Below are 27,788 nucleotides of genomic sequence, written 5' to 3'. Positions count from 1 at the left end.
TGTTTTACAGGTGGAGTTAGGTCTTATCACCCTCCTAGTGATTTTAAAGAGTCAACTTATAATGACTTACCAGTACCCGAAGGTAGCTGGCAAATGGCTTATGATGCCAAGCAGAGGAAATACAACATGCATTTGCTAATGGGCATAGGATTTTTTACGGTCACCTTGATTTCAGTAAGTGTAAAGGTTTTGAAATGTTACCACTATTTTCGTACTTTCCATAATACGAATTTTTATCTTTCAGTGCAAAATGTCCGGACTGATTGACTTTAACTGGGCGCCAGAAATGAAGAATAAGTGATCCGACAGCATTTAAAGTTGAATTTGTAGATAATAATTTGTGGAATGGTAATATGTGGTCCATTACTTACATTCAAGATTTATTTTGATCATTTTCACGCCAGTTACAACAGGGATTTTGATGCTTTAATGGACTCAGAAAAAGTTGTCACGGACGAAAATAGTAACCATTTATTTGTCGTGTAGTTAATGTACAGTTGTAACACAATAAATAATATTGGAATGAATTATTTGGTTGTTTATTTTACGGTGAACTTATTTTATCAGTGAGATCTGGCAATTTCAGAAAAAAATTCAAGTATGTCACTAATTGTGAAATCCAAAGTGATCATCGATCCAGGGTAACACCGTTGTATAAGTTCCTCTATCGACTTGTATTGCTGTATAAATTCTTCTTGCATTGCTCGCCACACCACCTGCAAAATTATTAAGACATTTTAGAAACTTCTCGCTCAAGTGCGCTTGTTTTAAGTATTGTGCCTTCATTTAAACTGTAGGATTAAATGTTTTGATCACTGGCAAAGAATAGCCATTTCAAAATAGAACATTGTTTAAAACGGCAGAACACTAAAATCATTGCAATTACTTAATAGTTAATTTGGAGAAGGGAAAATCCACAAGTCGCAAGTAGTTTTGCCCGTTTCTTGTCCTGGCCAGTTGTTTGTAATGAAGTCCTAGATTCAATTTCTTTCTCAGATTTTAAATACATTCCTAAGGTATTAACCCAGGATTTGAACCCTAATACTTAGTCAGTATCTAACTGCTCCATCCACTAGATACCATTAAGAATGTATAGAATTAAACATTGGTATGAAATTTACTGAGTAGCAACATTAACAAATTTGTCCATAAATTAGTAAATTAGATCAATGTTTCAACAATATAACAATTGTCTTTCAGTTAACTGGGTTTATGCTTTAATAACTTCATAGCAAATATTTGCCCCAGGAATAGTTGTAACACGAACAGTTGTTGGAATCATTTAATTCCCTAACATCGAAAAACAAGAACTTAGAATTGTTACTTGAGAAACCAGCCATAACTTCGTGTTCACTATTCAATACTATGGTAGGTATTTTTCCAATTAAAAACTACTCAAGATATAGCAGATAATTTCTCTCATGTTAATGATAAGAATCTCTCTGACAAAGTATATCAATTCTACCCAAAAGCATCAAAACTTCAACCTTGGGAACCAATTTATGATTAAATCTGACAATCAATAAGCTCATGTAACTAAGTATTAAAAATGCAATCCAGATGATATTTTCCTGGAATAGTATACAGTACTGTTGTTATCCAATTCTTATGCTTCACATGTTGGCACCAAAGATTGGATCAATTACAATTGGTAGCTAGCTGTCCGGCAACAAAAAGTTCCTCTACTAACAATTAGGTAGCAGTTGAATAACATCTTGCTCTACAGTTATGAGGTAATAACCACTTTGGATACAAATCCTCATTTTAGTTTCAATACAGCAAAGCCTTGTTTAGTAAACAACTTAACTCTAAGTCGAAGTTATCAACCAGAGGGCTAGTTTGATATGCGAGGGTTGAGTTCCTTTCTCTGCACCACCTGTGATTTCCCATGAATATCTGGTACCTGAAAAATTGCATAGCTGAGGGTGCCAGAGGTGTCACTCAGACCCCTCCATTCAGTAGCCCAGCACTCTACCCACTGGACTGCCACTTGCCCTAACTATAGAATGATAATATTTTTCCTTTTCAAAAAGTTTTATTTATTTTGAAAACTATTAATCTCTAGTGACTTAACCAATAATTACAAGAGATATACATTAAAGGAAATTTCAATAAACTGATACTTGAAATAAATGCTAACTTATGACTGTGACAAAGCCCAATTTTAATTCAGATTACTCTATTAATAATAATTCCACAAATGAAAGTAACTAGCTGCTTCAATGTTATTTGTAAGGCAAAGGTTACAGAATTTCTTTATTATGTCTATTTAATATTTATCTACTAATCTACCATCCCCTCTCATAAAGAATATCACAACTAGACAAACTTGCTATGTATCCTTATCACAGAGTTGAACAATGGTAAAGCAAAGTTGTAAGTTTTGAAGTGCTAACACACAAATTATGCATTTGAATAGAACTAAGTGAAGTAAGTTATTTTTTATTAGTTTAAAGTAAAACAAAGGCCAAAATAATGACCAAGTTTTTCAGTTAATCTTTTACTCCTACTAATAATATTCTATCACTCACCTTCTCCTGTTTACTACACTTCTTCCTACCTTTTTGTTCCATACCACTGCTACCCCTCATTGGGTCTCTTTACTTCTATTGTATTTCACTCTACAACCACCACTATCTCTCCACTACACCATGTGCAACCCTAAATTATACACACTCCCTCTTTCCATCTCCCACTTTCATTTTATAAATCTCCCTGTCCTTAACATCGATCTATCATTCCAAGTGCTCCATATCCTAACTGCTCTTCTTCAATTTTTCCCATTGATTTCACTTTTACAAGGATTTTGCAAGACGATAATCACAGAAGCCTTGCCTATACCACAGCAGGGCACGACATACTGCCTGGTCAGTTGGGTTCTGTAGTTACCAGGACTCATCTCCATTATGTGTGATAAGTAACTTAGGTGGTTTCTTGGTGCCTTCCTTTTAGAGCATATTTAATGTGACACTACAACTAGCACTATACAGGGTGTGGCTACATAACTTCCTTTTTTAAATGAGTTTTATTTATAAAAGAGGAAGTTATGTTGCCACACCCTGCAGATAACAACAGTAATCAATCAGAGGGTTAGTTTGATGGGCAAAACTAGAGGTCACCAAGAACTAAGGCTTGCACTATGTGGAATTCACAGATAAGGGTATGGGGTCAGCTTCCTTTCCTTGTACGCCCCAAAATATCACAGCTTGGGCTACGCTGAGGGTGCTCAAAGGTGTACTTGGTAATCGAACCCAAGCCGTCTGGTCAGTAGTCCAGTGTTTTACAGCTAGACTGCAACTTCCCACAAGTAAAAAGGTAACTTAAACAATAATTTCAATTTGCCTGTTTCTCCAGTTTTCTATTTTTATAAAAGGTGCAAACTCATTTTACCATCTACAACTGGAGCAAAATAATTTTTTCATCCTCAATCTCTAATGGGTTAATGTTGACTGTAACAAGATGTACAGGTCTGTAGTTCAACACCTAAATATCTCTTCTATGATGGCCTTAATAATACAAATTGATGAAAAAATTTGCTTTCCATAAATGAAATATTAAATAACTTAAAATTATATATTGGAGTGTTTTTTTTTCCAATTGATTAGAATATTAAACAGTGTATTTCTTTTTGTATTATTTTTTTCAACACCAGAAGTGCTACCAATTCTATTATATCTGCCATTTAGTTTTGGCATCCCTGGAATGACCATGGTCTTCTCATTATATGTAACAGCTGATAACAGCCTTCTTCACTTCCAACCAAAATACTTTGTGCCACCCTAATTCTAATGCATATTGAATACAGTTATGTGAACCATGAACAGTACCTTCCCTCCTTCCTCTCATCAACCTTGGCCTTCGCATGAACCAGGGGCATGGTGGACCTAACTACTGAGCTCGATGAACTGGTCAGGTAGAATATTCATCCTGTGTATAGTATATTCATACTGATAAAGGGATAGAGACACACATGAAGGACAAACACAGTAGTCCAGTCAAGGAAACTTCTGCTGGGTATCCACACCCTTCAACCTTCCCCTCAGCTTCGTGTTTGCTTTTTATGTGTGTTTTCATCCCTTTCCCTTATATCTATAACCTTTTGAATATGTGAGGATGGGGATGGTGGATACTATCCATGGCTTGAAGAAAATCAGGGACAGAAATAAATAATAACATGCAACAGTAAGCGCTGCTGAAAAAACCAGAGTATCCTGAATCCTATTGATTTCAAGAACCAGGTATCTTGGCCTTCTTGAACAAATTTCATTGCTTTTTTTCATTGATTAAAATACATTTAATATGCTTGAATATTCAATGGGTGGAGAGGAAGAAGGGTAAAGTGATGTAGAGAGAAGGGTAACAAACCTAGGTTTCTAAATACCTGTGGACCTGGATATTTTAAAACCAACCCACCCAAATTTTCAAAAAGCCCACAACTAATAAAAAAATATTTATCTGTTTTGCAAAAACTAAGCGAGTTAATTCAATGGCATTAAAAATGAATCTTTTATGGACACAAATTTGGCATTTTCTAGCAAACTTCCCCAAATGCAGTGTTCTTTAGTTGTGTTAAATAGAATTGATTATCTTTGGAACCAAAACTAAGTTATATCAGATTGCTCTTCTACACAATTACATTGAATACTTCATTACACTAAATTACTATAACGTAACTTTACAGTTATACATAAGAACTCAGCCGCAATCACCTGGGAATACCTGGACAGGTTTAGAAAACAAAATGATTTTGCGTAATGCGCTATGCAAATCTAGGGGACCAGATTATTTCACAGTAACTCTAATCAAAAATATTATGTACATATTATAAAGTGCCCTCCTAAAACTAACCAACCTGCAGCAAATTTTCCTCTTCACAGAGATGCTTCTCCACCTTACGGTAAAGACTTTCTAGTCCACGCTTAACTTCTCTAGCAGGATATTCTCTTATCACTCGCCTCAATTCTTGTTTGCTAAATGCCATTTGAAAACTAATTTCAGATTCTTTGACACCTTGAGAAACTTTAGCTTGAACTCCCTCAAAGAATTGCTGAAAATAAAAAAAGCATTAAATTTATTGGTATTTTTTAAATAGATTCACCCTGAGTTATTAAAATGGCCAAAGTGTTAAATATTATGTTAGAAAAATTGTCTTTGAAAACATAACTAGCAAAAAACAACCCAATATTTGCATGGTCATATTTTATCAACATAGCTTTTCATTACTAGGAGCTGAAGAGGCCAGAAATTTCTATCATTACAAGTGAAGTTCTTTGGTTCCAATGGGAAACAACATTGAGAATAGGCTTGATAAATGTGACTAGATCAGAAATGACCTTGAATATGACTTATTATTGGTCCTAATCAACAGCTGTCTAATTTTGCTATCACAGCTATAGCAATTAGGCAAAAGTGCAGTCTATCATCAGAAGTTTGTTTTGAAAGGTGAGGGTACAGTTCACTAAGTACATACAAAATTACACCTAGTAACCTTGCATATGAAATTCATACTTTCAGGTTAAGGAGGTTTTTTTCATAGCACCACAACCATATTTTTCAAGGAAGTTATGGTGCTCATAAAATAAAAATGCTTGAATTGAGCTGGTGGTGCCCTAAAGACAAATAACCTAAATTTGAAACCAGCACCCTCTGTCTGTAAGCGAACACTGTAAACACTTGGCGACCATGCTGCCCTAGTGCCAAAGTGATGGAATAAAAAAATAAAAGAAACTAATTCTAGGTTTATATTCATGAGTAGAAATTTGAAATAAGCTCACATTTAGCTTTTCCAATGGTCTTCCAAAGTATTGAGTTACATAAGCTTTCAGTGCTTCGCTGTATTTTTGCTTAGCATCCTTGCGAAGAGTATCCAAAACAGCAATTTTCAGTTGAGAAAGGAGGGCATATAAATGATGGAAATTCTCTAAAAAAAAGAATGATTATAGCATTAAAACATAAAAAATTACTCTTTTCAATAATAAATTGAAAACATTTTCAAATACTTTCAAATATTCAAAATTTCACAAGGAAATATATTCCACCCTTAAAAAATCAGGAAAATAAAGACAAGATTTTTGGAATCAATTACTCTGAATCCAATGAAATAAAGTTGACCAAATATATCACTGCTAAAAGTATTTATATCAAATTCAAATAGAAATTCTAGTTCTACCTACACATTATTTCAATAAATGTATTAAGAAGACCTTAACAATTACACCACCCTCTTGTGGCTACCTGGTGTGTTTATTTATGAGTGGAGATACCTATCTGACCATAAAAATAAAGTTTATTTCCAAATATTTCCTCTTGATAATGCACATAATTAAGAATTTTGTGTATTGTCAAGCTTTGTGTACATATTATCAATCAGCCTCTTGAGCTACCAAAAAAACTTCTTCATACAAAAATATACATTTAGCTTCATTTTACTTTGTCAAAAGCAATGTGAGACATATTATCGAATATGATATGAATGAAAGCAGCATTTCAACCCTGAAATGTTAGCCCTACCTATTATGGATTTCTGATTATAGCTTAAGGTTGTTTTGCCATCAGTCATTCAACTGAATGCATGGCTTGCTGAAGAAGAATGGAAGAGCTTCTCGAACCCATATTGATTGATGAATATTCCATCCAGATGCATGCATTGAGCACAGGAGGAGTAAACACTGAAATCATTTACGATGCCAAGTTCCCAAGCTCATACTGAAGCCCTGAGAATATAACATAAATGCTACAAGCATAATTACCAACTGTAAGTGTTAGCAACTTTTTATTCAAGTTCCCCACATCCTCTAATATGAAGTTGTGGATTGGAGAGGGAGAGAGCAGCACTACATTGAATTCTGTCTCAAGCACAACACCTACCCTTCTCTCATGTCTGAGAACGAATACATCAAATTACTTTATTTATTAAATTCCGTGGCATTCATGATTATTAAATATTGAAATATGTAGACAATATTTATTAATGCTCTTTTTCAACTGTACATTGATGCCTTCCCGTAAAAGGATTGGTTATATCCATGGCAACGGCCACATTTTATAAGCAGATGATACAAATGTTATGCTCAGGGCTTCTTCAGTTACAGACTTGATGACAGGCTGCAGTGCAGCCATTACTTACTCAGTGCTAAGAGAACTCATTATATCTCAATGCTGGTTCAAAATCCCAGCTGAGTTACTTTGGTAATTAAAAGAAATGAAGCACAAAATTTCAAGAACACCCTGGAAGGAAATGGATCCCATAGATATCTTCTAAAAAATTTCTAGGAATTATAGTTGATAATCAATTTTAATGATTGGAACACAAAAGGACCCAAAGTAATTAACTCAACTATATTTTTTATCTTCTAAGGACCATTAAGGCAACATCATTGGCTTTCACTTTATTTTGAAGACTTTAATCTCAAAGTAAATTTTATAATTTGATACTTCTACCCAGTCAGGAAAATTTTGCAATTACAAACAATGGCCAACAGACTAATTGCCACACTGTTGCCCTCTGTTTAAAATTTTAACATACCACCTATGCCTTACATATATATGTGTTCACTGCACTTTAAAAACAGTTATCATCTCGAGTGAAAAACCCAAAAGGTACATTTCAGTGATATGAAAGCTCAGATTAATTTCCACTTACTATATGTACATACTCATGCTACTGCAATGGGACCAAAAGTGCTCCTTCAAATATTATTGAGTGATGCACTGAAAATTATTCACAACATTTTACTTTTCAAAAGCAAACTCAGGAAACTCATTATGTAATTTCCTTCTCTATTCAATCCAGGAGCTAATGGAGAGTCAGATGTAATGTTTGCATACACTCTTGTTGATTATATTGATTGCCTCTTTATTGCCATTTTTGAACTTCTTATACCCTCTTGACTTAGTTTTAGCGAATCCACAACCAATGGCGATCTGTGCCATCAAGACTTTTCACAAATTCAAGTCAATTCTATGGTTTAACATACTGTTTAAGGAGTAAGCCACATCATTGAGCTTCACTTATTTATAATAAACTGCCAATGACCATAAAAAATAACTCCACTGTGGTTACTTCTAAAATTGAACCAAAGAAGTTATTACTCCTCACCTCAAGTGTCACTACAGTAGAGAGGAATTTTGGGTGACAAGTTGTAATTAAAATGTTTTCTGTTGTGTGATTCTTTGTACCATGTATTAATATTATTTTATTCCTTTTCCTCACAATACTGACCATGTTTAATGTCATGTATTTGACCAAGAGATTATTAAAGTATTATTATTATTAAAATATATTTTAAGGATTTACACCAATAAATTACAATTCCTCACCCATTTTCACAACTTCAGCAGGAGTACGATGCTGTTCAAGAGCAGTTCTGGGAATGGCTTCAAACATTGCACCAACAAGTTTTGTATACCATTTGTCCAGATCTGCTCTTCTTTCTGACCCCTTGAATATGGATTCGGCAGTCTTGGCAAAATCCTGGAAATGAGATCAAAAGTTTCAGCATAATTCTACATTTGAACTTTTGAATACCAGATTTTCTTGTCATATTTCATGCTTCAGGCAAAAATATTGTTCAAAGTTGAAATTTGAGTGCCCACTGAGATCAATTAGGAAATATTCTATTTTTGATGAATGAAAATAAAATCTAAACATCACTTTTTAGCCGAGGACTTTGAACTCAAAAGATACATTAAACCAAAATTCAAATGCATTGCTGTAGAAGAGACAATGTGGATGAAAAGCCCCTTTGTGTTTTTCAGAGCGCCCAGCGAATATGATACATTGATCAAATTAATGATGAGTATGTGCTCTGGAATATGACCATTGCCACGTTTCTACTTTTAAACAAAAACAAATTTGGAACAGAAATAGAACAATGAGACAAAAAACATGTGGTGGAATAAAACCCATCTTTAAGTTCAGTGATAAGGAGCAGAAAATGTACCATGAGAAATGAAGCACATGATTGAAACTCTTAATAATATCACATAATTATTTAATAATTTAGTAGGAAATGGAAGATGGATTTTCTTGTAGAAGTTTTGAGCAATCAGTTTTACAGGGAGTATACAGTAGACCATTGATTTACTCCAGTTAATACTGAGCAGTAAACATAAGGACTACTGTAACTTTAACTCATTTGACAAAGATGGTATTAAGAACCATATATACATATTTGGAGAATAAGAAAAGTAGCTACATATATAAGTGAGATCACTTTGGGTTTATAAAGGAAAGATGAATGAGTATGACCCAGCAGTAATGAGATCATGAGGTTCATGAAGCTACTAATTCTGTTTCCAACTTCCCATCATACATAAGAGAAGCCAGTCTTCAAGCATCTTTACTTCTCCTTTAACTAAATAATACATTATTATCCTAAAATTTAAGGGAAGGATAAAATGCTTGCGCCCAGACAGTAAGTTATGCGATGGGCATGAGCCTAGCCATGGATTCAAATTTCCTTTACTTGAGGGAGGAGTCCTAACTTAGTTGACCAACTGCAATATTTAATAAAAAATGAACAAAAATATTTGTAATAGATCTAAGCATTCAAGCTTCACATGCTGCATTAGCTTGTAATATATCTATGATCCTTTAGTGGTAACAATTGATTGAACAAAAAGTTGTTCGTTTCAAGGTCAGTCATGTGTTCTTGGATGAAAGAAATTTTGGAAAAACAATACTTTCATCACATATACAGAAAAATTTGTGCAATTAGAAATTTTGTGGAATTTCACGTTGGTGAAAAAAATTCCAAGAAACTGCAGGAGATGCCGTGACAGACACATGAATTGGTATTGCTACATGCATTCATATTATTACATGTATTCCTATTATTAAGCATTATTATTCGTATTCATACATACAATGTCACTGGCACTGACATTGTCTGCATGATGTTTCATTAGAACATCTTGTTCCTTTAAAGCCCCCCAAATTTCATACTGTACGAGGACACTTTGGTAGCTCAACTGACTAAAGCACTAGGCGGGACATCGAGGATTGTTCAAATCCCAGTCAAGGCAAATGATTTTTACACTCTGAAATTGTTGCATTGCAATGGTGAAAAAAATTTGTGGAATATCACAATGGCGAGCAATAATGCTACAAATCATCAATATGCACAACATTTCATACCTCAAAGTTTGCAACAAAAGGAAGTATTCCAGTAGTACGATTTGAAGAGCGTCTCATTGCACTTGCCCCTCCCCCTGGTGGTCGAGCCTCCTGAATGGAACGTAACTGTGCTTGCATCAGGCGGTCAAAGCTACGCTTTGCATGCACAAGAGCTGTGCCAAAAGTAACAGTGAGGAAAGACCCAGCATCTTGAGCTGACATCACATGCTGCCCCAGACGAACTAGAACTGACATGCAGTAACTGAAGAAAAGAAATAGAAACAAATAAGTGTTGTGTGATGAACATTTATACGAAATAAAAACTAGGACTTGAAAGACAAAAGGTTTGACCTTCTATTCCATTCCATTTCAAGGAAATGGAAAGATTAATCTAATGCTAGATGTGAATGGACCGTAAGTCAAAGGGATGAGAAAAAATATAATTCAGATAGTTTAGAGACCACAAAGTGCTCATTTAGAAGAAATTTGTAATCCTCTTCATATTTCTGAGAAATTACAAGATATCTTTGGCTGACTGAATACCTTAAATTGCAGCTTGAGATTTTTCACTTTGAGGACTACACACACAATAGTAAATGACTAGTCAAATCCCGGCGGTGTTGAATATTTTTCAGAGGTATCTCGATCCCTGCTTGAGGTGCTTTGTGGAGGGCACTTTGAGTGAGTACGCCGTCCGTCGGATGGGACGTTAAGCCGCGGACCCCTTGGCGCCTTTCGTAAAGAGTAGGCTAATGCCGACGCCGGGTTTCTCTCCACCCTTCATCCTTTCCTATCCATCCCCTATGGCGCAAATGACCTCAGCTGTCGGTCGCCTCCCCTCAAAACTACTACTACTAGTAAATGACTAGATTTTCTTCAGTACAGGAAATAAATTCATTTATAAAACTCTCATGCAGAAAATGTACAAAGAGATTCAATGAGAAATTGATCTTAATCACAGATTTAGGCTTGAAAATAAGATATGCACCACATTTTTAGATGGTGAATTTTGGGAATAAAGGTGAATGAATCGCACATAACATACATATAATTGTAATGAACAGGGACATTTTCTCTCATGAAGATTCTTTTCCCTTGAAGTTCAAAATTATCAACTTCACTTTATTATTTTATGATACTTTACATATTTTACAATTACATTATTTTACAAGTTACATATTTTAAATTTATTTTTGTCGGTTTTTTTAAGGCAGGGAGAGAGATTTTACTGGAAATAAAATTTCATTAGAACAAAATTTTACATCAACAGGTCCACATTGAATTCAACTTAATTTTTATCATTAAGAGGGCAGTTTCCTGGAAATATGTATTAAACGTCAATTATACTTACAAACTATCCACTTTTTCATAGTGAGCCACAAAGGATATTAGTTCCTGCTCAAGGGATGCAAACAGTTCACCCATCATTTTCCGCACCTCCTCATTCATTAGCTTCTCTGCTCTCTTCTGAGGGAGAGGAAGTGGATTTGGGCTTGAAGAAACATCTTCCAATGCTTCAGATGATGGTGCATCCAGCGTTGTTTGAGTATTCTATTTTGTGCAGAAATAAAGAGAGAAAATTAATTGGAATCTTTCTGGAATACCATATTATGTACAGGCTGATTGATACCTATTCACTCTCTTAAAAATGGAGAATCATTGAAACACAAGTTACTTTTCAAGGATTTAGTCTACTTTTTGCTTGTTTGTTTGAATGTTTCACATTAAAAATAGGGATAAAATTCAGACATAAATTCATGGAACCCCAGAGAGTTTACGATAAACTTCACTAATGCTTTTCTTTGCGACAATATTTATCGAAGTAAAACTCAACTGATCCATCCTTGTTTTAGAATTAACAATGAAACTGGTAACTAACAATCTTATGGTTATAAAGTTGAATTCTGATACACTAATGGCTCTAAGCAGAGGTGTGTTCATCATACCTTGAGTACTATGCTTTGGGAAAATTCATAATTTACCTTCTCATTTGGGAGAGAGATATGTGAAGCAATAATTAATGTTTTAACTCCTGGTAAGACTACGTAAATTTTAATTCTGCCTTTGGTGCATATCTTCATTTTTTTCCCGTCCCCAGGGGATTGGATTGATGATGGATGGCTAATATACCATCCATTACATGGGGGTCCAGGCTCAAATCCAGATGTTGGCAGAACTTTTCAGAGATATTCTAATCTCTGCATGGGTGCAAATTAATGACAGAATTTTACCAGAGTTTAGAAAAGAATTTGAGTGACTAAATACGGAACAAATATTAAACTAATTTAGACCTAAAATTTTACACTTGGAAAATAAGGGACTCAAGCTCGACTGTTTAGAGAAATTTGAAATATTAAGAAATGTGTCCGGGTCAAATATTCTCCTTAACGATGTTATAGACTCTTCCCATTCCCCCCTCCTTAACTTAGGTAAGTACCTAGGTGCTTTACCACCTGTGGTGCCTCCCCTCCCCTCTCCGTTAACCGCCGTACCTTCCCAAGTTGGACACTCATCTCCACACCCTAACCCTTTCTCCCTCTCATCCCAATCACCTCCTAACGATTTTTCAAACCTCCCTCACCCCCTCCAGCCCCCCCCCCCCTCTCACAGTTTGAAAAATGTATTTAAACCTAGACTGGGAATATTCTGTACCTGATGATGTCGATCTTCGACGAAACCCGGGTCGTACAATAAAGCTCTTCTGTGGGATAACATAGTGTATTTCATTTTGATTTGAAATATTAAACTAATGGGTTATTTAATAGCTTATTCTATGTAAATGGTTTACCTTGTCATTATCAGGAGTGGCCACATCTAGATGGAAGAATCGGACACAGAACTTCTGTTCTGAGAGGCAAACCGGCTCCAGGGCTGCAAGGGCCCTGTCAAGAACTTCATCAAAACGACGCCGGTCAGTGACACCCCCTCCAGAACTGCCATGGGCTGCTGATGACCCATCGCCGGCCCATGTCTCCCTGTCTGATCCCAAGAGGGGACCTCCACCAGCAGACATGTGTCCAGGGGTGGCTGCGGATGCTGTGGATGAGGCAGAAGAGGCGGAAGAGGAGGAAGGGGAGGGACTTGGGGCAGATGTGCTGCCACCTGTTGTCCCCCCACTACTCCCTTTGCCCCCCACTACCATCCCTAGCTGCTGTGTGGTTTGCTTCAATTTGCTGCTAATGTCTTGAGCTGATGGGATGACCTTTACTGGGGTGAGTGGCAAAGGAAGGTGTTCAAATTATGTATTTCCATAACTGTAGAGATTGATTTGCTGTCAACCCAAATTAGTACCATGCTATTAGGATTAAATAATACAAAATCAACTATAATATTTCAAAATCAAGTTTCTTTGATTAAATTCTATTGTGCATGGGGGAATGGCATGACAAACTAACTAAACATGGATTTTATGAATCCCATTAATTCATTTGCAAACAACATGTATTTAATGAAGGATCTCATCTTAACATGTATTTATTTTGGACTTATCTTCAGGCAAATATTATCACAAAGACCCTTCTTACCCACCTAAGTATTCATAATTAAAGAGAGGGAGGAGTTTTGGGTTGGATATGATTATCTATCGAAGCCAAATCAGGGATTCCGAGGAATGGATGAACAATCATTTTGGTTTTAATTACAATTAATTGTATGATTTATCCTGGCTTACAATGGCACCTAACTGAGATTGAATTAATCTTTCTCCTTGATCAAAATTGTTTTCCACTATTGATAATGGGAAGTTGTTGATGATATAATACAAACCTTCATTTGAACAATACCTTTACTGAGAGCCACAAAATCAATATTTTTCCCAACTTTGCAGTACCATGTATGGAAAAAATAAAGTGCATTCTCTCCCTCCCTCACACATACCCTTGCTCTTAGTGTCCTATGTTTACTGCAGGCATGATTTCAGAGTGAATAGTGCCACTATTTTGATTGATTTGCATGTAGAAGAATATGCATGCTTGCTAGCTTGTCCTCATTTCTTGTTTCATCTCTCCCTTGTAATTATTTTTTTTCATTTCTCAGAGCTACTAAAAAGAAAAGACATTGGTAGTTTCCTTTTGAAACTCCCCCAAAGCTGAATCCCAAGTGATACGTATCTCCCATTATATCCTCGCAGATGGTAATTTTTTCAGAGAGATATCAGATTACACTGCTTGCCCCTCTGGAAAGGTGAGGATCTCAAGTGGATACTTGCTTACCAATACATACTTACCATAATGGTTATTATTATATTCAGCTAATGACTTTCCACTATTTTTAAATCTCCAACAGTAAGTAAAACAATGTCTCAAACCCTTCTATTAAAGTAACATAAGACTTTTGTACCATATTAGGATATTTGCTGACTTTTGATATACCAAACTAGCAAGATTTCCCATATTCATGGTTCATGCTCATCAAAGGCAACAGTAAACAATTGTTGACTCAAGTCTCTGTGGGCAATGAAAACTCTGTCGGCTCATCCTCTCGGAAACTCATTAAAAGTAGACCCTTAACAGGATTCCAAGAATAAATGGGTCAATAGAAGCATCCATGAGAAAACAATGGTGACTCATGAGGCCAGACTGTGAGTATTGGATGATTATATTGGATTAATTAATTAACCAGGTGAAGATACCCTAGCTTATCTTTCAACCTCATTATTTAAGGTGATCATCAACTCCAAAGAGATTACATAAAAATTAAAAGATTGAAGTGGTATTTCCAATCCTATATGTACTGTATGTTGCTTCAAGTTTTCACAATGACCAGACAATCTTTAGGATTCTGAAAACGAAAACAAAATTTCAGCTAAGTAGGACATGACAAATGATGCATTTATAGATTACAGTGTTTGTCAGTTGCAGGTACTTCCAAATTTTGACTCAATTATGTATCTCTGTAAGATTGTTATGACAAGGATTCACTACTTGGAACAACATGATGCAATTGAGGACATCTAATGAGACTTCATAATTGCTGGGGCAGAAATATTTCTTCCCTTCACATGATTTTTTTTCATTCAACAATTTCACACAGTATATGTATCAGATATGAGCCCAGATTTCCTGACCAACTACCAAAAAAAAGATTGTTATAAAAACCATTGCTATCCCATGAATTAAATGGACCTACAATTATTTTTTGGCCAATAAATTCCCGAATTTTGACGAGAGTAAATAATGGTTCAGCTGCTCATACATAAACATGTTAGCTTCATTTAAAATAGCACCATTCACTCCAATAGCACTAAAATAGCACCACACATCATATTCTAATTTACCCCAATGTGAGTACCCTAGGGTTAAAATAATTGTACCCAATCAATACAAACTTTTTTTCTCAGTCCCGGAACTTGCTGATCCTGCCACTCCAGATGATGCACCAGGACCTCCAATGGGTGAATCAGATGCTTGAGATCTTGCCTCTTCAAAGAGACGACGAAGGTCACGCTCATAGAGTTTTCCCAAAGAGGATGAATAAATTCTAGCTAATGCTGCATAAGCACGTCGATCCATAGCCCTGGCCCAACCAAGAAGTGGTCCATAAGGTGCTAGTTGAGCATGGTGCTTGGGGGGCACATGGGCAGAAGACCCCTGTGGCCAAGGTCGTGTGAATATTTCTTCAATGGGTGGGCTGAATGTTTCTGCAGTATCATTTCCCTGTAATTGATTCAGCAAAGAGAATGGATTTTAGAATCAAGTAGCATTTGTCTTAAGATTAAGATCAAGCATTGCTAAACTTAAAATTATGTATATAATAAAAGTGAAACTCCAATAGCCGTAAACAGTTAACTGTTTACGGCTATTGGAGTTTCACTTTTATTATATATTACTAGCCGTAAGAGCTCATTTCTAACAATATTAAAATTATGTACTTATAATGTTATAAATTGTTCACAGACCAATGCATTTATATATACTACTGAAACTATTTCACTCTTCACTGGAAGAGTAAAGACCATTTAAAAGAAGGGGAAAGACAAAATCACCATACTTCCCAGCCGATAAGATGCAGTGCAACTTTTCAGGTTAGAATTTATGAAAAATCATTGGATCAGGCCGAAAAGATATATTTCTTTGGCCAAACATTTTCTTGGCCTGATGAGGGAAAAATACTTAATAGTAAGTATTTTTCCTAGTGAAACGGCTAGCAGTTCATGGGGTGAAGTCAAACCTGTATACCCTCAGCCCATAAGATGCAAGTTGGTGTTAGAGCACATTTTGGAATATAAAAAATGCATCTCATGGGCTGGGAAATACGGTAAACTATTATTGTAATTCACATTTTAAGTTTCTATTCCAACAAAGTGGTATAACCTTGATAGATTTCAAATATTTGGAATTTGGCATCATAGATGTCAACCAACCAAAGGAAGGTATAGTATTTCAGGGAGTAGACCTATTTTGCCTACCCAATCATCAAGAAAAACATGTAAATACCATTTGACACCACAGACATTGACATGGTTAGGTAAGTGCATTGATGGGAATTGAACCTTAAGAGTTCATACAATGAAAGACACGGGTGACATCCTATGCCACCATATCATTTTTAATTTATAGATGCATCTTAATGAAAATAATTATAATCACCAGATGAATGAATAGATTGTTTAAATGCCTGGAAAGATTCTGAGAGAATTTTCCCTTCAACTTCTCCAGACGCCGCCTTTGACCTTGCACAGCTCCAAGTCGTACAAGAGCGGGGTGTATTTGGGCATTCAGTGCTGCACGGAGGGCTTCAGAAGCCAGTAGTGCATCCTCAAGTCCACGTGGCTGGGAAAGATCCGCTTCCATAAGTGCGTTTTGGTGATGATGGTAGAGGTCCAGCTGGTTCTACAAATAATAACAAGAATAAAAATAGTAAAAAAATCAATTATTTGCCCATTTCATGAGTCATTGAAAAGCACAAAAAGGATGAATATACAACTAAAATTTTAGAAATTAGTCAATTGACCCTCACTATCAACGGTTGATGTAATAAAACATTGATACTTCTATTGAGATGGAAAAGTGTAGGACAAAAATATGGCTCAATTTGGAAATTAAAGATAAAGGGACCCAAAAGGTTGAAACAAAAAAGGGGAATAACATTAAAATATCATGAAAATTTCATGTCAAGAGAATGAGGTTTGGATATAGTACCCAAAGCCCATCGATTAACTCAAATTTCACCCTTTTTGAACAATAATTTAAATCTGAAAAGGAAACAAAACTTTCAGACATTGACCAAATTATTTGTTTTTCTAATTTCAAACTTTCTTCGACAGTCAACTCAAGGTTTTTATAAATTTGAGGCTTTGAAATAGAAAATTTCACCAATGTAATAAGGAACCACAGTTTTAACTTCTGGCTGATTAATGGTTTAATTCTATAATTTGACTACTTCATAGGTCACTAAAATATGCATGCAAGTTGAGCATTAAATTTTACTTCGATAAAAATGCACAAATTGAAGCATGGATTAAATCTCCAGCAACTGAAAGTAAAGAAAAATATCAGAAGATGAAACCAACCTATATTTTGAGACATTGTGCGCAAATTTCCAATTCTGAGATGTTATAGTTAGTTAGGATTTTGGTGATCTACATTCAATTCATATTTTAGATATGCAACCCGATGAGAAGTTCACCAAAATGAAATGTACTCGAGAGGGAAAATTTCACTAATAAGAAGAAGATTTTTAAGAGCATGGAAAATCAAGGGCTGATAAATACTTACAACTACATTTTCCAGTTCTGCCAGAAGGCTACGAGCATTTCGATCAGCTAATTCTATGAGAGCATTCTTTTGCTCCACTTCCTGTATTGCACGGCGAACACCAGCCAAGGATTGCTCATAATCCTCGAGCCGCTTTTCAATTTTATCTGTTTCTTCAATTGCTTCATCAAGGGGCCCGCCGGATCCAGTGAGAAGCCACCTTTTACTTTCACCTTTCTCTGAGCCACTAAATATATCTTCTGTGGCAAGGACACTATGAACATTTTCCTATACATGTAAAGAGATATTTATAATATTTAATTTTTTAAAGTACATTGATGAAACCTGAAACAAAGAATCTATCAAAGAATGCTACGTACCCCATCAAGTATTGAAAGATCTCTGGCTAAAACCTCCATGAAAGCATCTGCGTTGCTAATGGCAAACTCATATTGAGAAACCATTTTTTCCAGATCAGCTTGCTCCTTTTCAGTGAGACTGCGATAATCCCCAGCATCATCAACGTCATCAGCTTCTTCACTCACAACACCTTCACCACCCACAGTTGCAGAAGTCTGAGTAACATTTAAGCCAGCTTTGAAACAAAAGAGGGATCATGATTTTATAAGGCTAATAATCATTAAAACTGCATCTCATCTCAATATTAAATTAACCCTTGAGAGTAAAATAAATGGAAAAATAGATTTCAAGTACTATTTTGCTATTATTGTAATAAGATACAGGTAGAAAAATGTCATGGCTACTGCAACAGTATCAAGACTGGCAACATGTAGTAAACATAAATCTCCAAATTCCACAGGAATGATTCTTCATCAAAGGTTTCCATCAATAAACATTCAGAGCTGGTTTGAAATTTATGGTAATTCATCTGATGTGAGAAAATTGAGAAAATGCATGCATTAATTAAAGAGCATAGAATTTAGTAATTACATGAAGACACCAAATATTATAAATGTATCACCATTATCTACATGCAATTTCTTTACACAGATTCGGGCATTATTTAGATCAATATTTTATGATGTTTTTTCTTTAATAACTAATTGGAAAACTTACCATATGTTTATTTATATAAGATATGGAATTATATGATTTTAAGTGGGAGAATTCAGTTAAGATAGGAGGAAATTTCTCTGGTAGAAATAACTGTAAATACAGATTTTCAAAATAACTATTTACCATATGTCCTAAAATCAAGTTACTTGGGGTCCCTCATTGACAAAATTTGATGAAAAATATTATAAATGTTTAACATGATTTTCTAATTTTCCAAATCACTGACGTCATTCAAAAAAGTATTCATTACATCTTACATACTTTTAATTTTTTGCAATCTGAATTCTACACATTACTTTGTGTACTTCACTGCCCAAAACTCTAAGAGCCACTCTATTTTCCAGTATTATAAAATTTTTTGATCCTCTCAGAAAAGAAGATGATTAGCCGGTCAAAATCTTTTGACATATTTAGGTATCTCTTTTGGCTGGGTTCTATTGAGATCTGAAGGCAAACATTTGAACTAAAATAAATTAATCAACTAGCTGAGTGCTGAAGGTATGTACAATTCCAAAAAAATTGTTTCGTGCTACCAGTGATTTATCACAAATATTGCAGTATCAGTTATTTGCCATAATATGAAAGTAAGTGAATTTTCTGGATGGTGGCTTGATTGAGCACCATCACTTGTGCTTTACTACAATTCACTTTGTTAGCTTAGAGATCTGAGAGGTGAAAATCTGCTATGAAAGAATATAAGGGGTAAAAATTCTTGAGAGCATCTTGAGACCAAACGACACTATGTTGGGTTCAATTCATTGAAGGTTTCAGTGGCACTGAACTGCTTGTCTCTGCAGTTCTGGGTTCTCCATTAGTGTTTGTTTGTCTTTGGGTGACGACAGTTTTGCTAGCCATCCTTCCAGTGTCTTCAAAGTGAAGGTATTTTTTGAAGCTTTCTTTTCTGCCTTATAAAGGGCAGGAAGTCAAGTACAGCGCTCTGATTGGATAGCCCTTTTTCATGCACTATTTAATGGATATCCATTGTCCCCACTGATATTTCATTGTCTATTTAGAATTTCAAGGGCCTTGCAAATTTGCCAAGAGAAATAGAACTTGTCCTTCACTATTACTTTCACTCCCTCAAAATTCATAATGTGTCCCGGCTCACTCCAAACATGCTTAGCGATGGCTGATAAGTTGAATTGTTTCTTTTCCACCACCTTGCGATGTTCTTTAATCCTTGTTGTGAGTGATCAGCAGGTTCCCGACGTAAGATCTGCCACAGGAGCATGGCACTGAGTATACGCATTCTGACAACTCCTTAGGGATATTGTCTTTTGGTCCATGCTAGAGGCTGTTTATTTTGGTCACGGTGTTGAACCTTGCCACCACATCATATTTGTTGAGGATCCTAGCTATCCATTCAGAGGTCCCCGTGACATATGGCATGGTGACTCACGCCCTTAGTTGTGATGCTTCTTCCTCTCCGTTGTCATGGGTGGTCAGCTGATGTAATTTCTTTTCCACTTTCATGGTCCTTTTTAGGAGAATGTTGGTCATGGATCCATTTCTGTATGGTGCAGTCGTCAGGTGTTTCAATTCTGTCTTCAAGGAATCGGTGTCAGATAAGGGGTACACCTGGAGCATGAGAGTGGACATCAAAGCAGCCTTTTGAGATGGATGGATATGCAAGTTGGTATTGAAGTACCAGTCTGCATAGGTGGACTTCCTGTAGATGGCGTGTCCAAAGTTCCCATTGCTTTTTCTCTTTACGATCACGTCAAGAAATGGTGATTTTCCTCCTTTTCCCATTTCCATTGTGAACAGGATGCTACTGTGTTGTGTATCTAGGTGTTCCAGGAACATGTGCAATTCTTCTTCACCATGAAGCCAGATGATGAAGGTGTCGTCTAGGTTTCAAAGCCAAAGCATTGGTTTCTTGTCACAAGTGTTAAGCACGTTCATCTCAAATCTCTCCATGTACAAGTTGGCTACCATTGGCGATCCCACTGCTGCTCCTTCTGTTTGTTCGTAGAAATCACCATTCCACAGGAACAATGTATTCCTTAGACAATGTTTCACCAGTTCCGGAAAGTCTCCAGGTATGCCTAAAGTGGTGAGTCCTCTCACGATCTCCACAGACTCTTGGTTAGGCTGGTTGGTGAATGGTGACACCATGTCAAAACTTGTCCTCCTTTATCACTGAAGTCTCCTTCAGGATTTTGACAAAGTGGGCTGAGTTCTTTATGTGCAAGGACATTTTTCCCATGTAGACTTGATGCTGGGCCAGATAGTTGGCTAGGTGACTGGTCGGCGAGTTGATTGGGCTTACTATGGGCCTCAACAGTATACCCTCCTTATGAACTTAGGATAGGCCATAGAACCTCAGAGGTTTGGGTGCCGAGGATATTAGACCTCTTTGTTCTTTCCAAGGAATTGATGAGTTCTTCATGATGGATCTGATGTCTCGGTCACTTGGGAGGTATTACCAAGTATTGAATCTAGAGCCTCCAATCACTAACTCACTGGACTACCACATCCTGAGAGAATGTACTGAGAGATAAATAATCAACTTAGGCAAGAAACTAATGGAAAGGAAACCAAAGGAAATAAAACAGGGAAGATATTAATGGAGCCAGAAGATATTCATGGATGGCGGAAAGAACACATAATGAGCTTTATAGTAAAGATACTAGACCAGGCAGATTATGAAAGGAAATGCAATGTCGGTGAGGATAGCTTGGGTCCAGTATTACTAGACAGTGAAACAGAAAAAGTCAAAGGGAGACTAAGCTGAAAGAGGCAGTGAAACTAGATAATATTCCCACAGAACTATTAAAGAGTTTAGGGTAACATGGAAGGAAGGAATTTTAGCAAGGGGATTTCTTTAGATGAATTTTGATCACATCCCAAAAGAGAATAAAATAGCAGTATGCGAGGACTATTGGACAATAAGTTAAATTTCACATCCAGCAAAGCAAAGAATTATCAAAGAAGGTAATATAATAACTACCAAGATGAAGATCAGTTTGGCTTCAGAAAATGGAGCGGAATGTGTGATGCCATTGCAGTAATTAGTACATTAGTAGAAAGTAACATCTATAAGGAAAACCAGGATGCCTCTGTGTGTTTCCTGATTTAGAGAAGGTGTTCGACCAAGTGGAGTGGGCAGATTGCTATAAATGTTGCAAACAGTAGGAGTAGGCTGGAGGAATAGAGGAGACCAATCTGAAACTTGCACTTGAATCGACATCACAATAATGGATTGCAGAGGTAGAATCAAGATGAAGGAAAAAATAAGTGAAAACACTGATGGGGAAGTGAGACAGGGTGGCCCATAATTGCTGATACTTTTCAACATACATTCTGAGAATATGTGAAGTGTGGAATGGAAAGGGCTTGAGCTGGAAATAAAAGTGGGAGACAGATTAATTAAGTCAGATAGATTTGCACTTTACTTATAGTACTTTGGAGGAACATCCTGAGAGATGTAGGATGAAGATTAATCACAAGAAAACCAAAGTACTGAGAATCTTGATAAGTAAGAAGAGAGGCAAAGTAGTGGGGACATTAGGAGAAGAATTGCATAGGTGGAGGAGCCAATGCCAAGAAGAAAAAAATAATGATGAGTACAGTAAATGAAAACATGAAGAAAAGATTAGTAAATGCTATAGTATAGTGGGCAGCACTGTAAGGATTTGATATCTGTCCTTTGAGTCAAGAGAATGAGCATAGATTGGAGGCTTTTGAAAAAAGGGTATGATGAACAATGGAGAAAATAAGTCAAATGGAGAAGACATACACTGTAGTTTTAAATAAGGTGGGTGAAGTGAGAAAGTTACTGGGAGAAACTCGAAACAGGCAATGAAGGTGGATGGATAGTTTTAAGAACAACATAGGCAGGAGGAAGTTATGAAGAAATGAAAAGGACTAGGGCAAACAAGTGGAGGTTTTCACAAAACACTGTAGATGATAGGCATTGGACTATCCAAAATTATCTTAGTACACAGCATCACAAACCTGACACCTAAAGTCAATATATGGGGCGTGGTAAATAAAGGACGGGGACAGGAATTTTAAGTTGAAAACACACCAGATGATGTAGGAGATCCCAGATCAATTAATGGATTCACACTGGCAGTCCAATCTTCTGGAAGATTTCTAAATGGCGGTTTCTGCTTGGGTAAATGCTTGCAGCAGAGCTGAAATGTAATAGAGTAACTTAATGACACATACAAGGAGGAATATTCCATAGAATAATGCTAATTATGCTTACCTTCCACAGCATCAGCAGGAAATTTTTCCTTTCCTGCAGACTTATTGCATACCATCGATAAGTCTTCTCAAACTGTACATCAAACTCGTGATTGTCCTAAAAGTTACATAAGAATATATTAAGGTTACATTGTATAAGCGGACCTTAAAACTATATTTAACGAAACTTCAAATACCTCTGACGCTGTTTTTCCATCTACCGATATAAGTTCTGCAATCGTCCATGTGTTTTTCTTTTTAAAAGTATTTTTATCAGTCTTTTTCACCTGGTGGATATGAATGGTAGTGGGTTTTTGATTTGTTGATGTGATACATAAAAAACTAGTTTTCTTTTTCTTGAGAAGCTTGGAGACGTTAACAAACGATAAGAGAGATTCTTCACATGGCTTAAACACTTCACGCTGCAATGCATGCCGAATGGTTGCCATTCTGTGTACAACGTCTGACGGGACACATTAAGTTTAAGTGTAGGCGTATCAGTGTATTACACCAACTCACTTAACGTCGGATGTTTATTGTCACTGATATTCATGCGTAATTGAAATAATATATCTTAACTTAGGTTCGGCTTATTCCAAATATATTTATGTTAACAAGTGCGAGTACACATATAAAATTATTATTGTTCTGACATATAATATAACTTAGTTACACCCCTTAACTGCTCCAAAAATTTTCGACGAAATTAGTGTTTCCTTTGTCATAATTCAAAAGTCCGCCTTTTTGAAGTCTAGTTTCAGCGGGCTGATTTTATTCCATTTGCATTTTGGCGGAAATATGGAATTAATATTCCATCGTGAATTGGTTCCATATTGATTACTTTATCTAGAGGTTATTTCAAGTCAATAGCTCCTTAAATGAACCACTTTCGTCATTGCAGTGTCGTTATTCTACAGTAAGCGTTTTTGGCGGTTATTGGCTAGTCGCGTTGATTCATGATGTCGTTAGACCCACGGTCATGCTATTTAGTCACTTTAAATTGTATTCATATTAATGCTTTATTTTTAATTCAATGCTGATTTAATAAGCTCAAAATTGTATGTTTTCAAAACAGTTTAAGATAAAAGTCCTGTATTTAGCTGTAACTTAAAACGGAAGGATATTCAAACTAAAAGTATTAGGTCCAAGATCATTTTTTAGTGAGGAAGGCAACAACAGAGATTGAACTAAGATTAAGCAGAGTTGAATTCAACAAACTTGGATTAAAACACTTATCAAAATGTAGAATGGGCAAGTAAAAGGTTATTAAAAGTATAGTATGTGAATAACATAGACGAAGAGCAGTTGTAAAAAATGAACTGAATAATTGAAAAATATAAATAGAGCTCAATGGGATAATTTGTCTTATGACATTTTATTTTGTATTTTTTATTGTAGGTTCATTCTTCATGCAGATTTCAACTTTTTATTAACATCTGTGCAATAATTGAGCAGATCCAGTTAGTGTGAATAGTTACAGGTATGTATGTATCACACCTGTATGTTAATTATTTCCCATCAAGTTAGAGCTTATTCATGATCGAGTTTTAATGTAAGGGCACAAGTTTCAATGTGATTTTTGGAAACATGATTTAAATTGGGAATTACGGTATGTGCCTTTTATGATAAATGTTCATGCTATTCACAAATCACAAGTTTTATATTAGTACAAACAATTTTAAGCATAAAATCTCAATCGTAAATTTGGTGTTAAAGCATAGTATGAGAGCTGATCCTTGCTTAAAATAATGGAAAAGCCATGAATTTAAACAGTTGCACACCGCATCAATATTTTCATGGTAATAATGGCCTGAAATATTATCCCTAATTAAAGCTGGATGCATCCAACAGATTCAGGTGAGATGTAGTGGAAGTTCGTCATTGTAAGAAAAACAAGTTTGCACTTTGTCACAGATTTATTTGTAACAAACAATGCGTTTGAGTTCATCAAACCAAAACCAGGTTCACCAAACCATCTTCAGGTAAAAGACGTGAAGATGGTTCGATGGTTCTTATACCTGAAGATGGATCGATGAACTGAAACACATTGTATGTTGCAAACAAATCTCTGAAGAAGTGCAAATTTGTTTTTCTCATAATGAAGCTCGGTGTTCTAGTTGATCCATTTGTGTGCATTGTTACTTAATTAGTAAAGTCATGAAGATATTATGCACTTGCAACTTGTCCATATTTTAAACCACATTGTGAAAGAGCTCTGAGGATATCACTTTTACATGTTAATACTCTTATGACAAAAACAGTTTCACAGAGCTCTCTGAAAAAATTGTTTTGCATACAATAGGTAAACATTTTTGAATAAAGTCCTTCGTATAGCCCTGATACACCTAAACAAATATTCAGTGTGATGTCTACCTATGTATACCTATTATATAGTGGGGCATAAATGTTTGGTGGATCATTGTAGTCATTTATATTCGTTCATAAGCACAAATTCTCTTTCACTTAAAGTAAAACATATTACTTAAATTAACTAATGTATAATATGCATGCCATAATATGTGATCTTTTCAATTAAATTCTTTCAGGCCTATATTTATGCGTGTATACATGCACTTAGAAAAAAAATAAAAAGGGAAAGCATACAATTGAAAGGTTCGCTAGGCGATAGTTATGAATCAGGGCTTGTGAAAGAGACATGCATTGAAGAAAACTGGTCTATTCTGAATGTCAGAAGAAGCATAAGAGCATATTCTTAGATGGTTAGTGATGCCAGGCTTCCATGGATAATTCAGTAATAAAAGGGCTGATGGAAGAAATACAGGAAATGGAGAGAGGCCTTCACAAGAAGTTATGAAACCAACTTGTACATGCACAGAATTTCTTCAATTCATGTGATGATCAATACACAAAAATAACAATGGTACAATTAAAAAAACACAGCAACGGAAAGGGAAAATCAATTTTAGGTAAGCTCATTAAACATAAAGACGTAAAGTTTAATTTATTTAATGTAATCTTTGTCAACTCACATGAGAAGTGAATATAAATTCTCATGAAAATAAAACTGCAGGTACCCTGGAAAAATTGGTTTGTATATTTTTATGAATCCATCTTGGTAAACTTGTTTGTTTGTTGCAGTTTAGGTTAAACAGAACATTTTCTCAGAACCCAACCAATATATGTCATTTGGATTCAAGGCTTGTCTTCTTTTATTTATGTCTCATATAGATTCAAGGTTTAGATTTATTTAGGTTTGCATGCCCAGCATTTATGTGAGACCATATGCGAAGGTAGGTTGGTATGTATACATTTTTTCGCCCATTCATCACAAGGTTTTCATAGATATAAATGCACATTGACTTAAATGTCGACCCAATATTAAGTCAGCAATCCTGTCTCCAAACTTTTACTTTAGGTTTTAATCCTCATCCTGAAAACTTTACATTTGAAAATATAGAAATGACCTTGATTTCTTAAAATCCAATTTTAATGTGCATGCCCTTCACTTTATTTGAGATAAAATTAGTACAGTGTAGGAAATGGTACTTATTTTAGGTGATAAGAATATGAAAGATGGGGACATTCTGGTTTTATGACTGATTGATCCATATTTAAATGTCTTATTATTTGGTAACTTCTTCATAATTTAACTAATTAGATAACAGCGTGTAAAGATGGAACAAGGAGAACATCCAGCTTCATTAAGGGATAATATTTCAGGCCATTTTTAACATGCAAATATTGATATGGTGTTCAATTGTTTAATGCCATGGCTTTTCCATTGTTTTAAGCAAGGATCATCTCTCATATTATGCTTTAACATCAAATTTAAGATTGAGATTTCAATGCTTAAAATTTTGTTACTAATATAAAACTTGTGATATGTGAATAACATGCAAATTTTAGCATAAAAGGCACATGCCTTCATTCCCAATTGAAATCATGTTCTCAAAAATCAAAGTTGAACTGGTGTCAATTCAATCATTAATGCACCCCAATTGATGGGGAAAATGGACAAAAGTCTTCATACTAACTGAATCTGCTCAAACATTGCTCAGATGTTTGTAAAATGTTTAAATTTACATGAAGAATAAACCTACAATAAAAATGTTGTAGGACAGAAATTTTCCCATTGAACTCTATTTATCTTTTTCATTTATTCAGTTCATTTTTTACAACAGCTCTTAATCTATGTTATTCACATACTATACCTTTCGAAATCTTTGACTTACCTATACAATATTTTGATAACAGTGTTTAAATCTTAGTTTGTTGAATTAAGCTCTGCTTAATTTTTATTCAATCTCTGTGGTTGCTTTTCCTCACTGGTACATGTTCTTGGACCTAATGCTTTTAGTTTTAGGACTTTAATCACAAATGGTTTGGAAGACACAATTTCAAGCTTACTAAATCAGCATTGTATGCATACAATTTAATGACAAAATGGGGTGAAAAAAAATTTTCCTCTCATACTCTTAATATGATTTGTTAGTGGGATGTTCAATGGCTAATGATAGTGAAGTTGGAAGAGATGAGGAGTGGGTTGAGGGAAGGGTGAGGATTGATGACTCACGGGGCTCAATCATTCGCTCAATGGGGTTCAATGGCTCGCTGGGAAATCTTTCAATATCTCACTTGGTATATCTAGTATCAGCTGGATATTAGTGGGATTTTCAATGTGTCTGAGCATCAATAGATAATTTGTGGTCACCAGGATTATGGATGAGTGCTGTGGAAGGTAGGAA

General features: G+C 35.5%; 1 protein-coding gene across 2 annotated transcripts; it reads right to left on the bottom strand.

Annotated features, from left to right (window-relative positions):
* Positions 1–250: 250 nt before the first annotated feature.
* Positions 251–23,757, bottom strand: Sec3 (exocyst complex component Sec3). 2 transcript variants are annotated; one of them, XM_071595038.1, is made up of 14 exons: positions 23,280–23,757; positions 23,105–23,200; positions 22,922–23,030; positions 18,192–18,406; positions 17,833–18,099; positions 16,705–16,947; positions 15,444–15,771; positions 12,906–13,324; positions 11,469–11,668; positions 10,139–10,379; positions 8,320–8,473; positions 5,775–5,920; positions 4,853–5,047; positions 251–716 (listed from the first exon to the last, which is right to left on the bottom strand). In XM_071595038.1, the coding sequence occupies exons 1-14, from the start codon at positions 23,529–23,531 to the stop codon at positions 564–566; spliced, it is 3,018 nt and encodes a 1,005-aa protein (XP_071451139.1). In that variant the 5' UTR covers positions 23,532–23,757; the 3' UTR covers positions 251–563. The 2 variants fall into 2 exon arrangements, with proteins under 2 accessions (XP_071451139.1, XP_071451140.1); XM_071595039.1 differs by having other exon boundaries at positions 12,906–13,153.
* Between the last annotated feature and the right edge of the window lie 4,031 nt (positions 23,758–27,788).

Source organism: Hetaerina americana, unplaced genomic scaffold (genome assembly GCF_022747635.1).
Source record: "Hetaerina americana unplaced genomic scaffold, ioHetAmer1.1.p SCAF_7, whole genome shotgun sequence".
NCBI lineage: Eukaryota > Metazoa > Arthropoda > Insecta > Odonata > Calopterygidae > Hetaerina > Hetaerina americana.
Note: the sequence above shows the minus strand (reverse complement) of the source record. Positions and strands in the feature narration are given on the sequence as shown.